General features: G+C 36.9%; 1 protein-coding gene across 3 annotated transcripts in view; it reads left to right on the forward strand.

Moving 5' to 3' along the window:
* LOC113105077 (metastasis suppressor protein 1-like) overlaps positions 1-12,525 on the forward strand; it is a 51,231-nt gene extending 38,706 nt beyond the window's left edge. The window contains exons 8-17 of one of the 3 annotated variants that reach the window (XM_026266183.1): positions 3,253-3,410; positions 3,724-3,831; positions 3,913-4,010; positions 4,240-4,330; positions 5,284-5,406; positions 6,274-6,369; positions 6,509-6,665; positions 6,983-7,009; positions 7,960-8,231; positions 8,793-12,525. In XM_026266183.1, coding sequence (XP_026121968.1) covers positions 3,253-3,410; positions 3,724-3,831; positions 3,913-4,010; positions 4,240-4,330; positions 5,284-5,406; positions 6,274-6,369; positions 6,509-6,665; positions 6,983-7,009; positions 7,960-8,231; positions 8,793-9,437 — 1,775 coding nt within the window. In that variant the 3' untranslated portion in view covers positions 9,438-12,525. The remainder of the gene's footprint in view (positions 1-3,252; positions 3,411-3,723; positions 3,832-3,912; positions 4,011-4,239; positions 4,331-5,283; positions 5,407-6,273; positions 6,370-6,508; positions 6,666-6,982; positions 7,010-7,959; positions 8,232-8,792) is intronic. The other 2 variants (XM_026266184.1, XM_026266185.1) reach the window with 2 other exon arrangements.
* The last annotated feature ends 608 nt before the right edge of the window (positions 12,526-13,133 follow it).

The raw sequence follows: 13,133 nt of genomic DNA on the forward strand, positions 1-13,133 counted from the left end.
TTCCAAATAACTAGTACCTTAAGATTGGTTTACTCACCAAAGCTAATCTCTACTTGGAAGTTTACTACATGCATGTTAAAAAAAAAGTTACGTTTCCAATAAAAATCATTACTTTTATCTGTTGTACCTCCCACTAACAGAGTCCCTTACTGTGATGTTAGTCATCTGTAAGATGAAAACATGGCCTTGTTCGACACCGTCTGAATCACAAGATGAAGTGTTAGCATAAGTGATTCAGAGGCTAGTGCTTTTAGATCACCACAGCACACCCATAAACCCCTCCTAGTGCTGTTTGATGTACTGTCATAACTCTCACAGATGGTGAGAAAATGAAAATAAATATGGCATCTAGACCTATGATGCGTCTCGGAGTGCACATTTGTCATTATATCTTGCATTTGTGTTACTCTGAGGTCTACGGGGGCAGACCGCTCTGAAGACTTGGACCCGTCTGTGTGGGGATTGTGAAGAAAAAGAGCACTGGATCTGAATTATTAAAACACATGCACATTAGTATTCCAATGCCATTGCTGCTGTGTTTGAGATCTCTGGACTCTCTGGCGTATGAATTAACAACATTTTTACGTTGTTTTGAACATCTAGAATATGTTTGTATTTCATCTCCCATTTAATACAGTGATAAATGATTTCCTCTCTTTATTTGCATGTTATTTAGACCTTGTATGCTCAATTATATACAGGCCAGGTATATTCACGTGTTGCTGTGCACTCGTTTAAAAATGAAATCCTCGTGGTCTCTTGGTCACAGATCCAATGCAGTAACACCTACTAGGTGGAGGCTAACCATCATCATCATCATCATCAGTAAGGTTCCTTTGCCCTACTTCTCCCAGAAAACCTGCACAGTGCATGTGTTTGTGGAGAGAAGGTGTCTGCTCATGACATCATAGCTTCCAACCGCTCGGGCTCTCTAGACCTCTGGGAACGTCTCTGTGGCGCACACACCTCTGGGTTATTTTCCCATCACGAGGTTTGTTTTGTGTTTAAAGAGCTCAAATGAACTAAACACTAAAGCTGTTACTTTTCTAAAATGTGCATGGGTCTTTCCACTCTGTTCTGCTTCATATAAAACTCATAATTTCCCATAGATCATTACATTTTTTTGATATACAATTATTTATGAAATAATATGTGTGTGTATCTTATTAATAAATAATTCATTTATATATATTTTTTCGATTCGAGTGGTACTTGCCAGTGCAAAACTTTTCGTGATATTAGTGTGTTTTTAGGTGGTTTTCAGGATGATGCTATTAAGTTGTTTAGGCGGTTTCCTAATAGCGGAGTCAAAGTTACTGATTTATGTTTGTGGTGTATCACCTGCTTATTAATTTTGCTGGCCTGAAGTCATCTTAGCACTCTCTAATAGTTGCTATGCTGTTTCTAGGGTGATGTCAGCGTGTTCTGAGGGGTTGTTGTCACTCTTTCACATTTCTCTGTGTTGGAGTGTATTCTGTTAACATGAAACAGCCTCCTGTAACATATTTCAGATAGAGCTGCATGTGTCCTAAGCCATTTGTCTTACAGACAGGCCGTGGGATTCATCAACAGACCTAGTGACCTTTGCCCTTTAAACTGAAGATGACCCCTGCCCTAAGCTGTCCTACCCAACCAGGTTTTTTCAGCCTTCACTGCAGGCTGTGTTTAAAGGTGTAATGGTCTAAGAGCATCTAAACACACATGCAGTGACACAATCCAGCACAAGGTCAATGTACTCGAGCACCATGTTCACATCTCTGCCTGGAAGGTCAAAGGACTTAACGGAGTTCCGCAACACTGACGAGAATTGCTTAAATCCGAAAAATGCATACTCCGCACTTAAACAGATTTGCAGAGGTTGTTGAGATTTACTGTGCTGTGGCGCTTGTGCAACACTTGTGGATCTGATTCTGTTATTCGATTAAAATGCAAACTAGACTCGCTAAATGCTTATGAACCTTATCGTGAGGATTACCATATAAATAATAATAATACAAATAATAATAAAAAACTATTATTATACAAATGATTTTCATGCAAATAGTTTCTGAGGATTTTTTTCATAAATTATTTTTTAAACTTTCTTGAATAACAGATAAACAGTGTGACCGTACTGAGCACCACTGTATGTGTGTGTGTCAAGGAAAATGCATTAAAACCGTTTGGTTTAATCACTATTCTGTATTAATGCGCTGCTTTAATTGATGCACGCACACACACACCACTCGCACCAAGAGATCTGAGAACGCGCAGTGCAAGAAGTAGCATTCTGTTTTTTCATTCTGTTAAAAGGCCAGGTCATGTGTTTGAAGCTCCTCATGTGGTATGTGCTGGCATGAGGTAAACAAACCTCGAAATGTGATTAACCTCACATTTCCCCCAATGCACTTCATCAGTAAAGCACCAGGAGACAGGAGCTGTCATCACATCATAATTAAAAATCACTGTTATGTTCTTACATTAAATACTTAGCATCTTTTTTTCTATCTTTTAAGTAAACTTGTATCATTATGTTTGCCAGTTAATGTTTTTCTGTGATTTTTAGAATGTGTGAGTAAGTCCATTTATGGTATGTCTTATTTTCTATAATTAAGCCGCATTATATTAGTTGCCCAGCACCATAGAATCTGGATATCAGTGCTAGTCATTTAAAACAGCAGTAGTGCAGTAGTGGCAACACATGCACATCATACAGTCCACCTGTGTGCCATTACCAGACCTCAGATCCGTCGTCACGCCTGGTCACCAATGACCTATGAAATCTGCACAGCCTGGCTCTTAGAACACCTATTAGCATTGCAGCACATATTTGCATGATGTAAATGTTTGTAGAAACTGTACTGACTCCTAGTGGTTGAAAACATCATACGTTTTAGCATAAAGTTGCCAGGCAGGTTATTCCTTCCTTCAAATATCAGCAAGACTAAGCTGTTTTGCATCCAGTGCTGCTTTAGCAATATTTAAATACTTTTATAACATTTATCATTACTTCCTAGCCTTTTTGTCTTTATCTAGTACTTTTGCCAAGGCAACATTTTAATTTTCAGTGTTTTTTTTTTTTTTTTATCTAATATATATATATTTTTAAATATAGTTCAGTTAATGAACAAAACTTTTTATTTGATTTTAGCTTTAATAAGAAATAATAATACTTAATGCATCATTCTTTAATATTACTATTACTATCATAAATGTGCATTAATATTAATGTAAATAATATATGAATATTGGAATGTCTTTGTGTGTGTGTAGGTAAAGACGAGGTGCGGATGCAACTGGACAGCGCTCTTCAGGACGTCAACACACGCTACGCAGTTCTAGAAGAGACTGAGAAGAGAGCCGTGTGTCGAGCACTTGTCGAGGAAAGAGGAAGATTCTGCTCATTCGTCACAATGCTCAAACCTGTCCTGGTGAGTGTCTGAACAGACTCTGGTAAGACATTATATTTTGCAAAAAGAAAATGCTTTGAATAAGACCACAGCATTTTGTCATGTTTAAATAACATTTTCACAAAAAGAGATAACCCTAACTGTATAATAGAATGCGGTAGTGGTTCGTTTTGAAGGCTGATGCTGTTTCTCATTAAACAGGATGATTCTCATTACTGTATTACAATCAAAATGCTTTAGAATTATGCCTAATCGTCATGGAAATGATTCAATAATTAAAAAATATATATTCTGCTTAATATTGTCATGCCATTTTTTTTCTTTGTATTTTCAGGATGAAGAGATAAGCATGCTTGGTGAAGTCACCCACTTACAGACAATTCTAGAAGATCTTGGCAACCTGACGGCTGATCCCAACACACTGCCTCCTGCTAGCGAACAGGTGCTGCGTGGACTCTAATCAGGCACATTGTGTCTATGTGAGCTTGATCTCTGACATTCTGCTCTGGTTTTGTTTATGCAGGTTATTCTTGACCTGAAAGGCTCCGACTACAGTTACTCCTATCAGACTCCACCCGCGTCTCCTAGCAACACGCTATCACGCAAGAGCAGCATCAGCAGGTGAGTTTGGTGTCGGGAAGAAATGTTTGTGCAAGAATTGTTAGCTAACTTGCCCTTAGAATGTTATCTGAATTACTGATAATATATTAATATTTTAGTGATTGGGTTGCAAAGGCCAATTTCGTTTATTTTTTACGTTGTATTTAACATGCTATTTTTGCAAAATTGACACTAACGTAACAAACAAATGTGTATTGTAAATAATCAGTATAAACTCTCTCTGTTTCAGTAACTACACCTCTGTGCGTCATGTCCCATCTCTGGACTCCATCTCCAGTGCAGTAGATGGGCTTCATCTGAGAGCACCAGAAGTAACACAGGTATCATGGATACATGCTCCACAACACAAAACTGAGGGTCCAAAACGTACCTAGTCCAACTGGTGTACAAATCCTAAGAAATAATCTGTCACTCAGAACACACATACGGCTTCATTCAGCGCATAGGAACAAGTACAGCCTGCATAATCCAGACCTCCTCAAAATCCAACCTCTTCGGACCCCAAAATCAAATGAGCAAATTGACCATCAATACACACATCACTGGACAGTTCTTCAGTGCAAATAATATAGAAGATTTCATGTAGTTTGTCTTGGTATTGCAGTCCAAGTGTAATGGTAATAAGGTAGTACTTCACTGTTGTGATTACATCACCATACTTTCCCAGTTCATTAAGACGATACATTTTGTATTGCAAGCATTCTAAAATGCTGTTTAAATGAGTAAATTCTGCAAATATAAAAAAATGCACTTATTTGCATAGATTTCCGGAACAGAAATCTGAACGTTGGACAAAGCCATGTTCAAAATTCTTCTTAAATATTTTTATGACAAATGATAGATTTTACAGATCTATTTCAAGTTTGGTGTATGAACTGCTGAAATTTCTTTCTCAGTGCAGGAGAAAATACTTCTTAATCTTGAGAAAAAAAGCCTTTAAATATATGTATTGTAATTGAAATCTACAGACCTAAAAGATGAAGTATGATAAAATGAACACTTTAATGTAACATCTCAAAATCAACCAGTGATTTTACTTTCTTTAAAATTGTTTATTATATTATGTGATATATGTATATATTTTAAAAGACAGATCAACAAGTGCCATTTTATGATTTTCCAGTCAGGCATTGAACAGAATACCAGAAAGCATTTACTTTCAACAATTTGTAAAAGGGTCTAAGGGGGTTTGGATTTTGATGGAGGCTTGGATTGATCTAATCTCATCTTTCTCTTGTTCCACTCCTCTCTGCCCCTCACCTCCATCTCCCAGCGCTCACGCAGTCCTCTCCTCCTGGTCGGAGGGGAGGAAGGTGCTCGATCTCTCAGTGAGGGGAATTCTCCCACAATCCCTCGCACGGGCCACCGTGGCCAACACCTGCGGCACAGGAGCACTGTGAGCATAGACTCAGTGTAGTGCTGTGTGTAACTGTGAATGGACTCATTAATGTTGCATGAACTACTGGACACTTACCTCTCTGGTGGTTTACTTCCTTGTTTGTCTTTGTGCATGTGTGGAGGTTCTGTCTGTGTAGGTAGACAGCGCCCTCTGCAGACCATTTAGAGGGACACCTGATAAATTTACACAAGGAGAAAACTAATTTCTGTTTTTGAATATACATTAACACATTAACCATTTTTCATATCTCTAACCCCAAAAATCGGAATGCTCTGACAGGCCAATCTAACTAAATACTTAGCAAAGCATCAATAAAGTCAACATGAAATCAGAACGGACTGTTTACATACATTTCTGGCCTTTTTGTCTGCTATTTATAACATTTTCCTGCTGATGGTTTAATGTTATCCAATGACAGAGTTGCTGTTTAGGATATATGCTGTTGTTTTAGGTAATGCAGCCTTTATAAAATATAAAATATTTTAGTATTATTTAACTCTTTCCCTACCAGGGTATCATTTTGTCAGCCACTGCAGACATTTTTGATCATATTCGCAAATTTGTATGAATATAAGTTTTTTTTTTTTACATATACATTTTTTGGCAACTGTAAAAAATATATTCTAATTGATTCACTATTAAAATAATACTTTTTCTTTTTTTCAAGCAGGACATTTTATATTTGCATTTTTTTTTTCTTATTTCCATTGAACTTAATTTGTATAATGGAGAAAAAAAAACTGATTTGTGAACACCATTTCATGTTGGCTTTAAATCCTTATTACTTTGTGACTACAGTGTGTCATAGTGTCTTTTGCTATTTACTAAGTTGAGATGGACTAATAGAGTATATTTTTTGTGTAGGAGAAAGGCACAGAGAACGGGACCTCCATGCCCCCACTGCTTAAAGCTTACAGCGGGCATGAGGAGAGAGCCAGGACACTGTCCATCTCGGACAAGGTACGTGCTGATTTAAATGCAGAAATTATTTCTAAGCAAAAACAGAGTGCATTTGATACACCCTTTGATTCTACTGGAATCATTGTGGTTGACTCCAGACCTTTACTGATCTCTGATTGGCTCTCGTTCCCGTCCGTAGGCACAGTCAGCCAGGGAGCAGCTGGCTCTTACTCTTGGAGGCGGGTTTAATTCAGAAGCACCTCGGACCAGCCGAGATTCCCTCCACTGCTCCAGCGGATACAGCACCCAGACGACCACACCGTCGTGCTCCGAAGACACCATTCCCTCGCAGCACGGTCAGTATGCCTGTATGTACGCTTACATGCATGAGCTGCTCGTTTCTGTTCTGTAATTTTCCTTCTTTGCACACATCTTGGAGAAATGATAAACCAAGCTCAATCTAGATATCTTTTTTTGTTTAGCATTTTAACCCTTTTTCCCCTTAACACAGTAATCTGATTTGTGGTTTGTGTGCACATCAGATGTGCGAAGTAGTCCAATTTTGGACTAAATCTGATGTGCTTGCCCAAATCACAGGCTTCAATTGCTGTCCAAAGTGCATGTTTCTGGGCTATTGTATACATGTTAAATGTACTTTATTGTTCTTTTACAGTGGTAAAGAAAGAACCTCCTCTTTATGGTAGGTTTCTGAATGTCATTGCATAGATTTGATTATTCTCATTGTAATCATATATACCAATAATAAACATTTAAATGTCTTGATTTTAGGGAATCCATGTCATTTTGCAGGCATTCCTTGTTGAAAGAGTGTTATCTGTATGCATAAGATCTGAGTGTGTGCAACCATGTGGCATCTTGTCAGTTGTCAAGTCTGTTGTCCATCTTCTCATGTTGCCCGAGTTTATCTGAAAGACACACTCTTAAACAGAGCTTTTGTTTGCGTTTTTTTGTTGTTGTTGTTGTTGTTGTTTTTAGATGGTAATCTAGTACTGTTGTCTTCATGGAGTAATGTTTAAGGGCTGTCAATTTAGTGCAATTATTTAATAATGATAAAAAAAATTTTTTTTTTTTTGTTTTGTTTTTTTTAGTATACTTGTTAGTTTAAAAATTGTATATGCATGTTCAATTTGCATAATTTTCCCTTTACAAATAATTTTTTCTGCTAGTCCATCTTTTCAAAATGTAAAAAAAAAGGTTTTTGGGGGCTTTTTTTTGTATGTGTTTGTATATATACACATAATTTTTTTTTATATTTTTCATTATATATATATACATGCACACTATTTAAACTATATAAAATGCATTTGTAGGTTTAATTTAAACATCTTACTAATTAAAATTTGAGCTACTAGATAATGACATCACAAAAGGGAAGTTAAGTTTGCTATGTAGAAAAACCCATGCACTGTCCTGTCTGGAACACACTCACAAAGTTGGGCCATCTTTATTGTTAAACCCTGAAATTTTGAGACATGCTGAACAGCTGTTGTGTTTTCTTCCACTGTCATTCTCTGCATATGTAATTTCAGCTTGAATAAAATTTTTCTCTTCAAGACAATATAAAAATGCTATCATTCAGCATTATCTCAGTATGTGACTCTCCTCATTTTGTGTTTCTCTCTCTTTCAGACTATGACTACATCTCGCTGCATGGAGGAGAGGACGCCCACAGCCAGTCTGAATTTGATAGATCTTCCACCATTCCTCGCAACAGCGACTTGAGTCTCAATTACCGCAAGATGTTTCAAAGTAAGAGGCCGGCTTCTACTGTTAGCCTGTTGATGGATCCAGAGCCTATAGGACCCCACACAGCCACCATCCGCCGTAAACCCTCCAGCAAGCCCAACATCCGCCGTGGGACCATCATTGGAGGAGTGCCTATCCCCATCTCCACACCACAGGTCCTTCATCTACTCAAACTCTACTCAGAACAATTTTAAACTGTGTAAAAGAGACCTGCTGGAATTTCTAGCATAATTCTGAAGCAATCTTGAAGAATTGGGAATTTAATTTAATCTTTAAAAAAATTGGAAGAAATTAATCATTTTATTCCACAAGAATGCATTAAATTGATCAAAGGTAAAACTACAGACATTTATAATTTTACAAAATATTAAAATTTTAAAATAAATTCTGTTCTTTTGAACTTTCTTATTGAAAATAATCCTGAAAAATGTCCTGGTTTCCAGTTAATTAGAAAGCTTTCTGAAGGATTTTGTGACACTGAAGACTGGAGTAATGATGCTGAAAATTCAGCCTCGCAAGTTACATTTTTAAAATAGATACGTTATTTAAAATTTTAGTAATATTAAATATGACCGTTTTTACTGTATTTTTTTATCTGATTGTTCAGCCATGTTGAGTGCAAGTTTTTAACAGCATCATGTTAAAAAGAGGCTGTATGTTTTCAAGTTGCCATTGTTATAGTATTAATAAGAAAACCACTTTCATCCTGCTCTTAGGTGCCGATGAAGGCGTCCGTTTCCACCGCCGGCCTAAGCGGCAGTGAGGAGACCATGTGCCCTCCAGGGGTGACGCAGGGTAACAGGTTACCTGGTTCTGATCTGGCTCACACCAGACATAACCTCTGTACGTCCACTCAGAGTCTGAGTGCAATGCCGCCTCCATACTATTCCATGTTTCCTGGACAGCCACCAGTGGGTGGCACAGAGCCGCTGTATCAAATGAGCAAGCAACAGCAGTATGCACTGCACCAACAGCAGCAGAGGCAATATCATCATCATCAAAAACAACAACAGCTGCAACAACAATATAATCAACAGCAATATAATCACCAACAGCAGTATAACCAACCGCAGGAGCCGCAATATCAACAGATAAATCAAAAAGAGCTCCAGCAGAAACTCGAACGGCAGCAACATCAAAATCAGAAGCAGATTCAAAACATGGCAGCTCACAGTTCCAGCTTGCCCCCTGAAAGCGGGAAGATCAATTCTGCTCAGCCTGGTGTGGATCATGTCGACGGCGTTCCTGATCCAGGCAGCGGAGGTGACATGTTGAGTATGATCCGAAGAGGAGTCAAACTACGTCGGACACTAACCAATGACCGTTCGGCTCCTTTAATCACCCCCAGCCATCTCAACTGATTTCATTTTTCTTTGAATTCATCTGTGACTTTTTTACGGTTGCCTTTGGCTCCTTTTCGTTTAACGACTTTTTCATGCCTTTTTTTGTTGAGGTTTGCGTTTCTTTTTGTTGTTGTTTTTAAGTTGAGGCAAAACTGTTGACTAATGTGCGACTCCTGCCACATGAAAAGAAGTTCAATTTAACTACACTGTGCGCGAAAAGTAACTGTTTAGCAGTGTCTATGCGAAGGTTGCGAATTAATTCTGCAGGCTGTGTGCTTTATAAATATATGTAAACCTATATATACAGATATATATATGTCTTTAGAGATCTAGATTGAGCATCGGAGTTTAAGATATATTCAAATTATTTGTTTATGTCGTATTCGCAAGGATAAAGCACTCAGCCTTCTGGTTAGAGATCAAAAACTTCTGTATATATTAGCGAAACAATTGAAAGACTGTTGTATTATTATTCATTTAGTTTTCTTGTCTGTTTTCAAAATTAGATAAAGCAGCACTAGGCATCTATTTTTGTACAGTTTAGGGTAACAGAAAACTGCCCCACTGCCTTTAATCTACCCAATGACTGGAAGCGAATGCAGCCAATGAGAGGAATGGAGGAAGGGAAGGAACAATGTGATTGGGTGGATGAATGAAGGACTGGAATAGTGGATCATATTTGTGTTGCTTATGACTGTGAGAGCTTACAAAGGCATCACTGTGGTTATTTATTCAACCTGTTTGATTCTGAATCATTTTTAATCATTTGGTTACCAAAGCTTTGATGCTGTAGCCCTGTAGATGCATATAAATCTGCTCTCCTGGAGGATTTATAAAGACTTGATTCATATAATTACTTTTTGCCCATGAATTTGAGCTTTTTTTATGTTTTTGAATTACAAAACTTCCTTTAATTCAGTTATTATTACCAGAAAAGAAAGTAAATGGTTGCATTAGGTTTATAGATTGAATGTGTTGCAAGTTGCCTTCTTTGTTTGAAATCGAAGTGTCCCATCCTTCCACCAATTTAAGTGAAGCTTATTCAATGGAAAATAGGGTATACTTGTCTTTTCACTTTGAAAGACTTAACTCAAGACTCATATCTTAAGAATCTTTTAATGCATCTTAATTAAAACAAAAACCGTGACGCGATATGGTTAAGTACGACTATCAAATTGCGATAGCTTTGCTTTAATTGAACAAATATAGATGCGGTTTGTTTCAGCATGAAGCGCAGAACTGTGTTCTTTTACACGCGAGCAACTCATGATCCGTTGTTTTCAGTATATCAAAATCTGCTCATCTGCTCCACCTGAACTCGTATGTTTGGGACGCTTATAACGTGTATTTGGAAGCACTACATGCACCAGCCATCTTCCCAAACTTCATTAGAAGCGCTTATAAAATGTTGAATATGTTGTCAACCAACGAAAAGCTTTTTAAGATGAGACGTTTTCCATCCAAAATAAAATTAATTGTTTTTTAGTTGTACTGTAAAAAATATTTTTTTCTTAAATTTTTTTATTTTACAGTGAAATATTACAATAGTTCTATTTTAATTTAGTAGTAATGATCATAATAACAAATATTTTATTTTGCAGTACAATTATTGTTATTATTACTTTATGGTCATATTGATGTAATCACTACATCTTTGACCAAATCTAGACCTCTTTTGAATCAGATTTTAACTTGTTATGGCGAGCTGAGAATTAAAGTGGTTGTGTTTTTGTTTTCTTGAATGAAAGCCAATGCTGGACGTTTGCTTTCATGTTGAAGTGCATCGCCAATGTCTTTAACATATTTAATAACAGGTGTAATTACATCATTTTAGCACCTCTAGATTTAATTAGGACCGTATTCATCTCAGTATGATTCTGAATGTAATGAACCTGATATCCAGAAGCACTTCTGCGGTCTGATGGGATTTTTCGCGGGCATCTGTGCTCTCTTTGATGTCATATAATTTATCATAGCTGTCACACACGTGCTGGCAGGTGCGCTTTGAACTTTCACTCCTGCTTCAAAAGTTGTTTCTTCATATCTTACCGCATTCTTTTTCCCCCCCGTTTTTTTTTCTTTTCTATTTTTCAGGTTATTCTCAATCTAGGGTTACTTCACACCTGTCTGAGCCGTGTCTAGGATTTCTCGCTCAGTTGTTTTGTCTCTCTTCAGTGATTTAGACATGGCCAGATACAATGCTCCTCAGGCCTTTTACTGTAGAATTAGCTTGCAGCTGCTGTACAGCGCTCCTGGAGTGTAAAAGAATATAGTTTTACTCTGAAAGGTGAGCTGACCGAGGTGTTTCTCTAATAATCTGCATTGCTATTAGTGCTGCTCAGGGCAGTGATGACTGGGGCGTTTAATCGGTGTTGAAGTTTTCTTTGCTGAGATATAGCGATGGCTGGATCATAATGAGTGCTGCCTGCTGTAGTCATTTATCTTCCAGCTTGCGGCAAAATGATAAACTTGCTAGATTGAAAGGTGGAATGAAATCAATTGACCCAAAAGAGTGTTTTTAGACTTTTTTTTTGTTGTTGTTTGTTTTGTTTTTTGTTAACATTCTCGCTTTTTGATTCCTTAATCATCTGATGCATTCTGTATGCTAGACCATTTCATGATCAAACATCAATGGAAAGGGATGAATGTCAAATTAAAGTGAAGAAACCATAATTATTGTGAACCAGTCTCTTCTCCATTGACATTTTGAAATCTGTTTTAGGACTTTAGTAGTCATTAAAGCAAAAAGCCACTAGAAAGCTCTGTTGTAAATGTGGGTGGTTACCAGGGTGTTGCTATGTGTTGTTTTTGATTGGTTTTTATCATTTTTGCTATGCAATTGTTATTGTATGGTAAGTAAAATTGTATACTAATTGTATACGGCTTAAAAGTTTGGGTAAGCAAAATTTTATAAAGAAATAACACTTTTATTCATTAAGGATGCATTTAATTGATCAATAGTTCCATTAAAGACATTTATTATGTTGCATATATTTCTGTTTCAAATAAATGTTGTTCTTTTTACTTTCTATTTATCAGATAATCCTGTGAAAACTATCGGTTTCAACAGAAATATTAAACTGCACAACTGTTTTCAACATTAAAATGTTTCTTTAATTATTAGACTGATTTCTGAAGGATCATGTGACACTAAAGACTGGAGTTACAATGCTGAAAATTCAGCTTTGGTCGCAGAAATACATTTTAAAACAATAATAGAAAATATTTCACTATATTACTTTTTTACTGCATTTTTTATTAAAAACAATTCAAGCCTTGGTGAGCAGGAGAGATTTATTTCAGAAACATTTAAAAGTATTACAGAATTTAGAATTGAAGTTTGATTCTGATCATTCTGAAGAGTAATATCATGCTTCTTAAAAAATGAGCTATAGTAATAGCAAACTGTTTACAGTTATCAAATAACTACTGTAGAAGTATTTATATAAAAACTAATGTTAGTACCAACTCCTTTCCATCAAAACAGTCCTTTAAGGATCGTATGTTCCTGTCAAGTTGACACATTTTCCTGCCACAGCAGAGTGAGGTTGTGATCAGTCTTATGTAATGAACAGGCCCTAATAAGTGCAGGTTTTGACATCTGAACAAGCTGTAATGTTGACGTCAAGTTTGTGTGGACTCTGAGGTGACTGTGTTGTGTGTTTGTGTGTGTGTGTGAGAGAGGGAGAGAGAGACCTCTTACCATGTTTAGAC

This window comes from Carassius auratus, chromosome 6, assembly GCF_003368295.1.
Source record: "Carassius auratus strain Wakin chromosome 6, ASM336829v1, whole genome shotgun sequence".
Taxonomy (NCBI): Eukaryota; Metazoa; Chordata; class Actinopteri; order Cypriniformes; family Cyprinidae; genus Carassius; species Carassius auratus.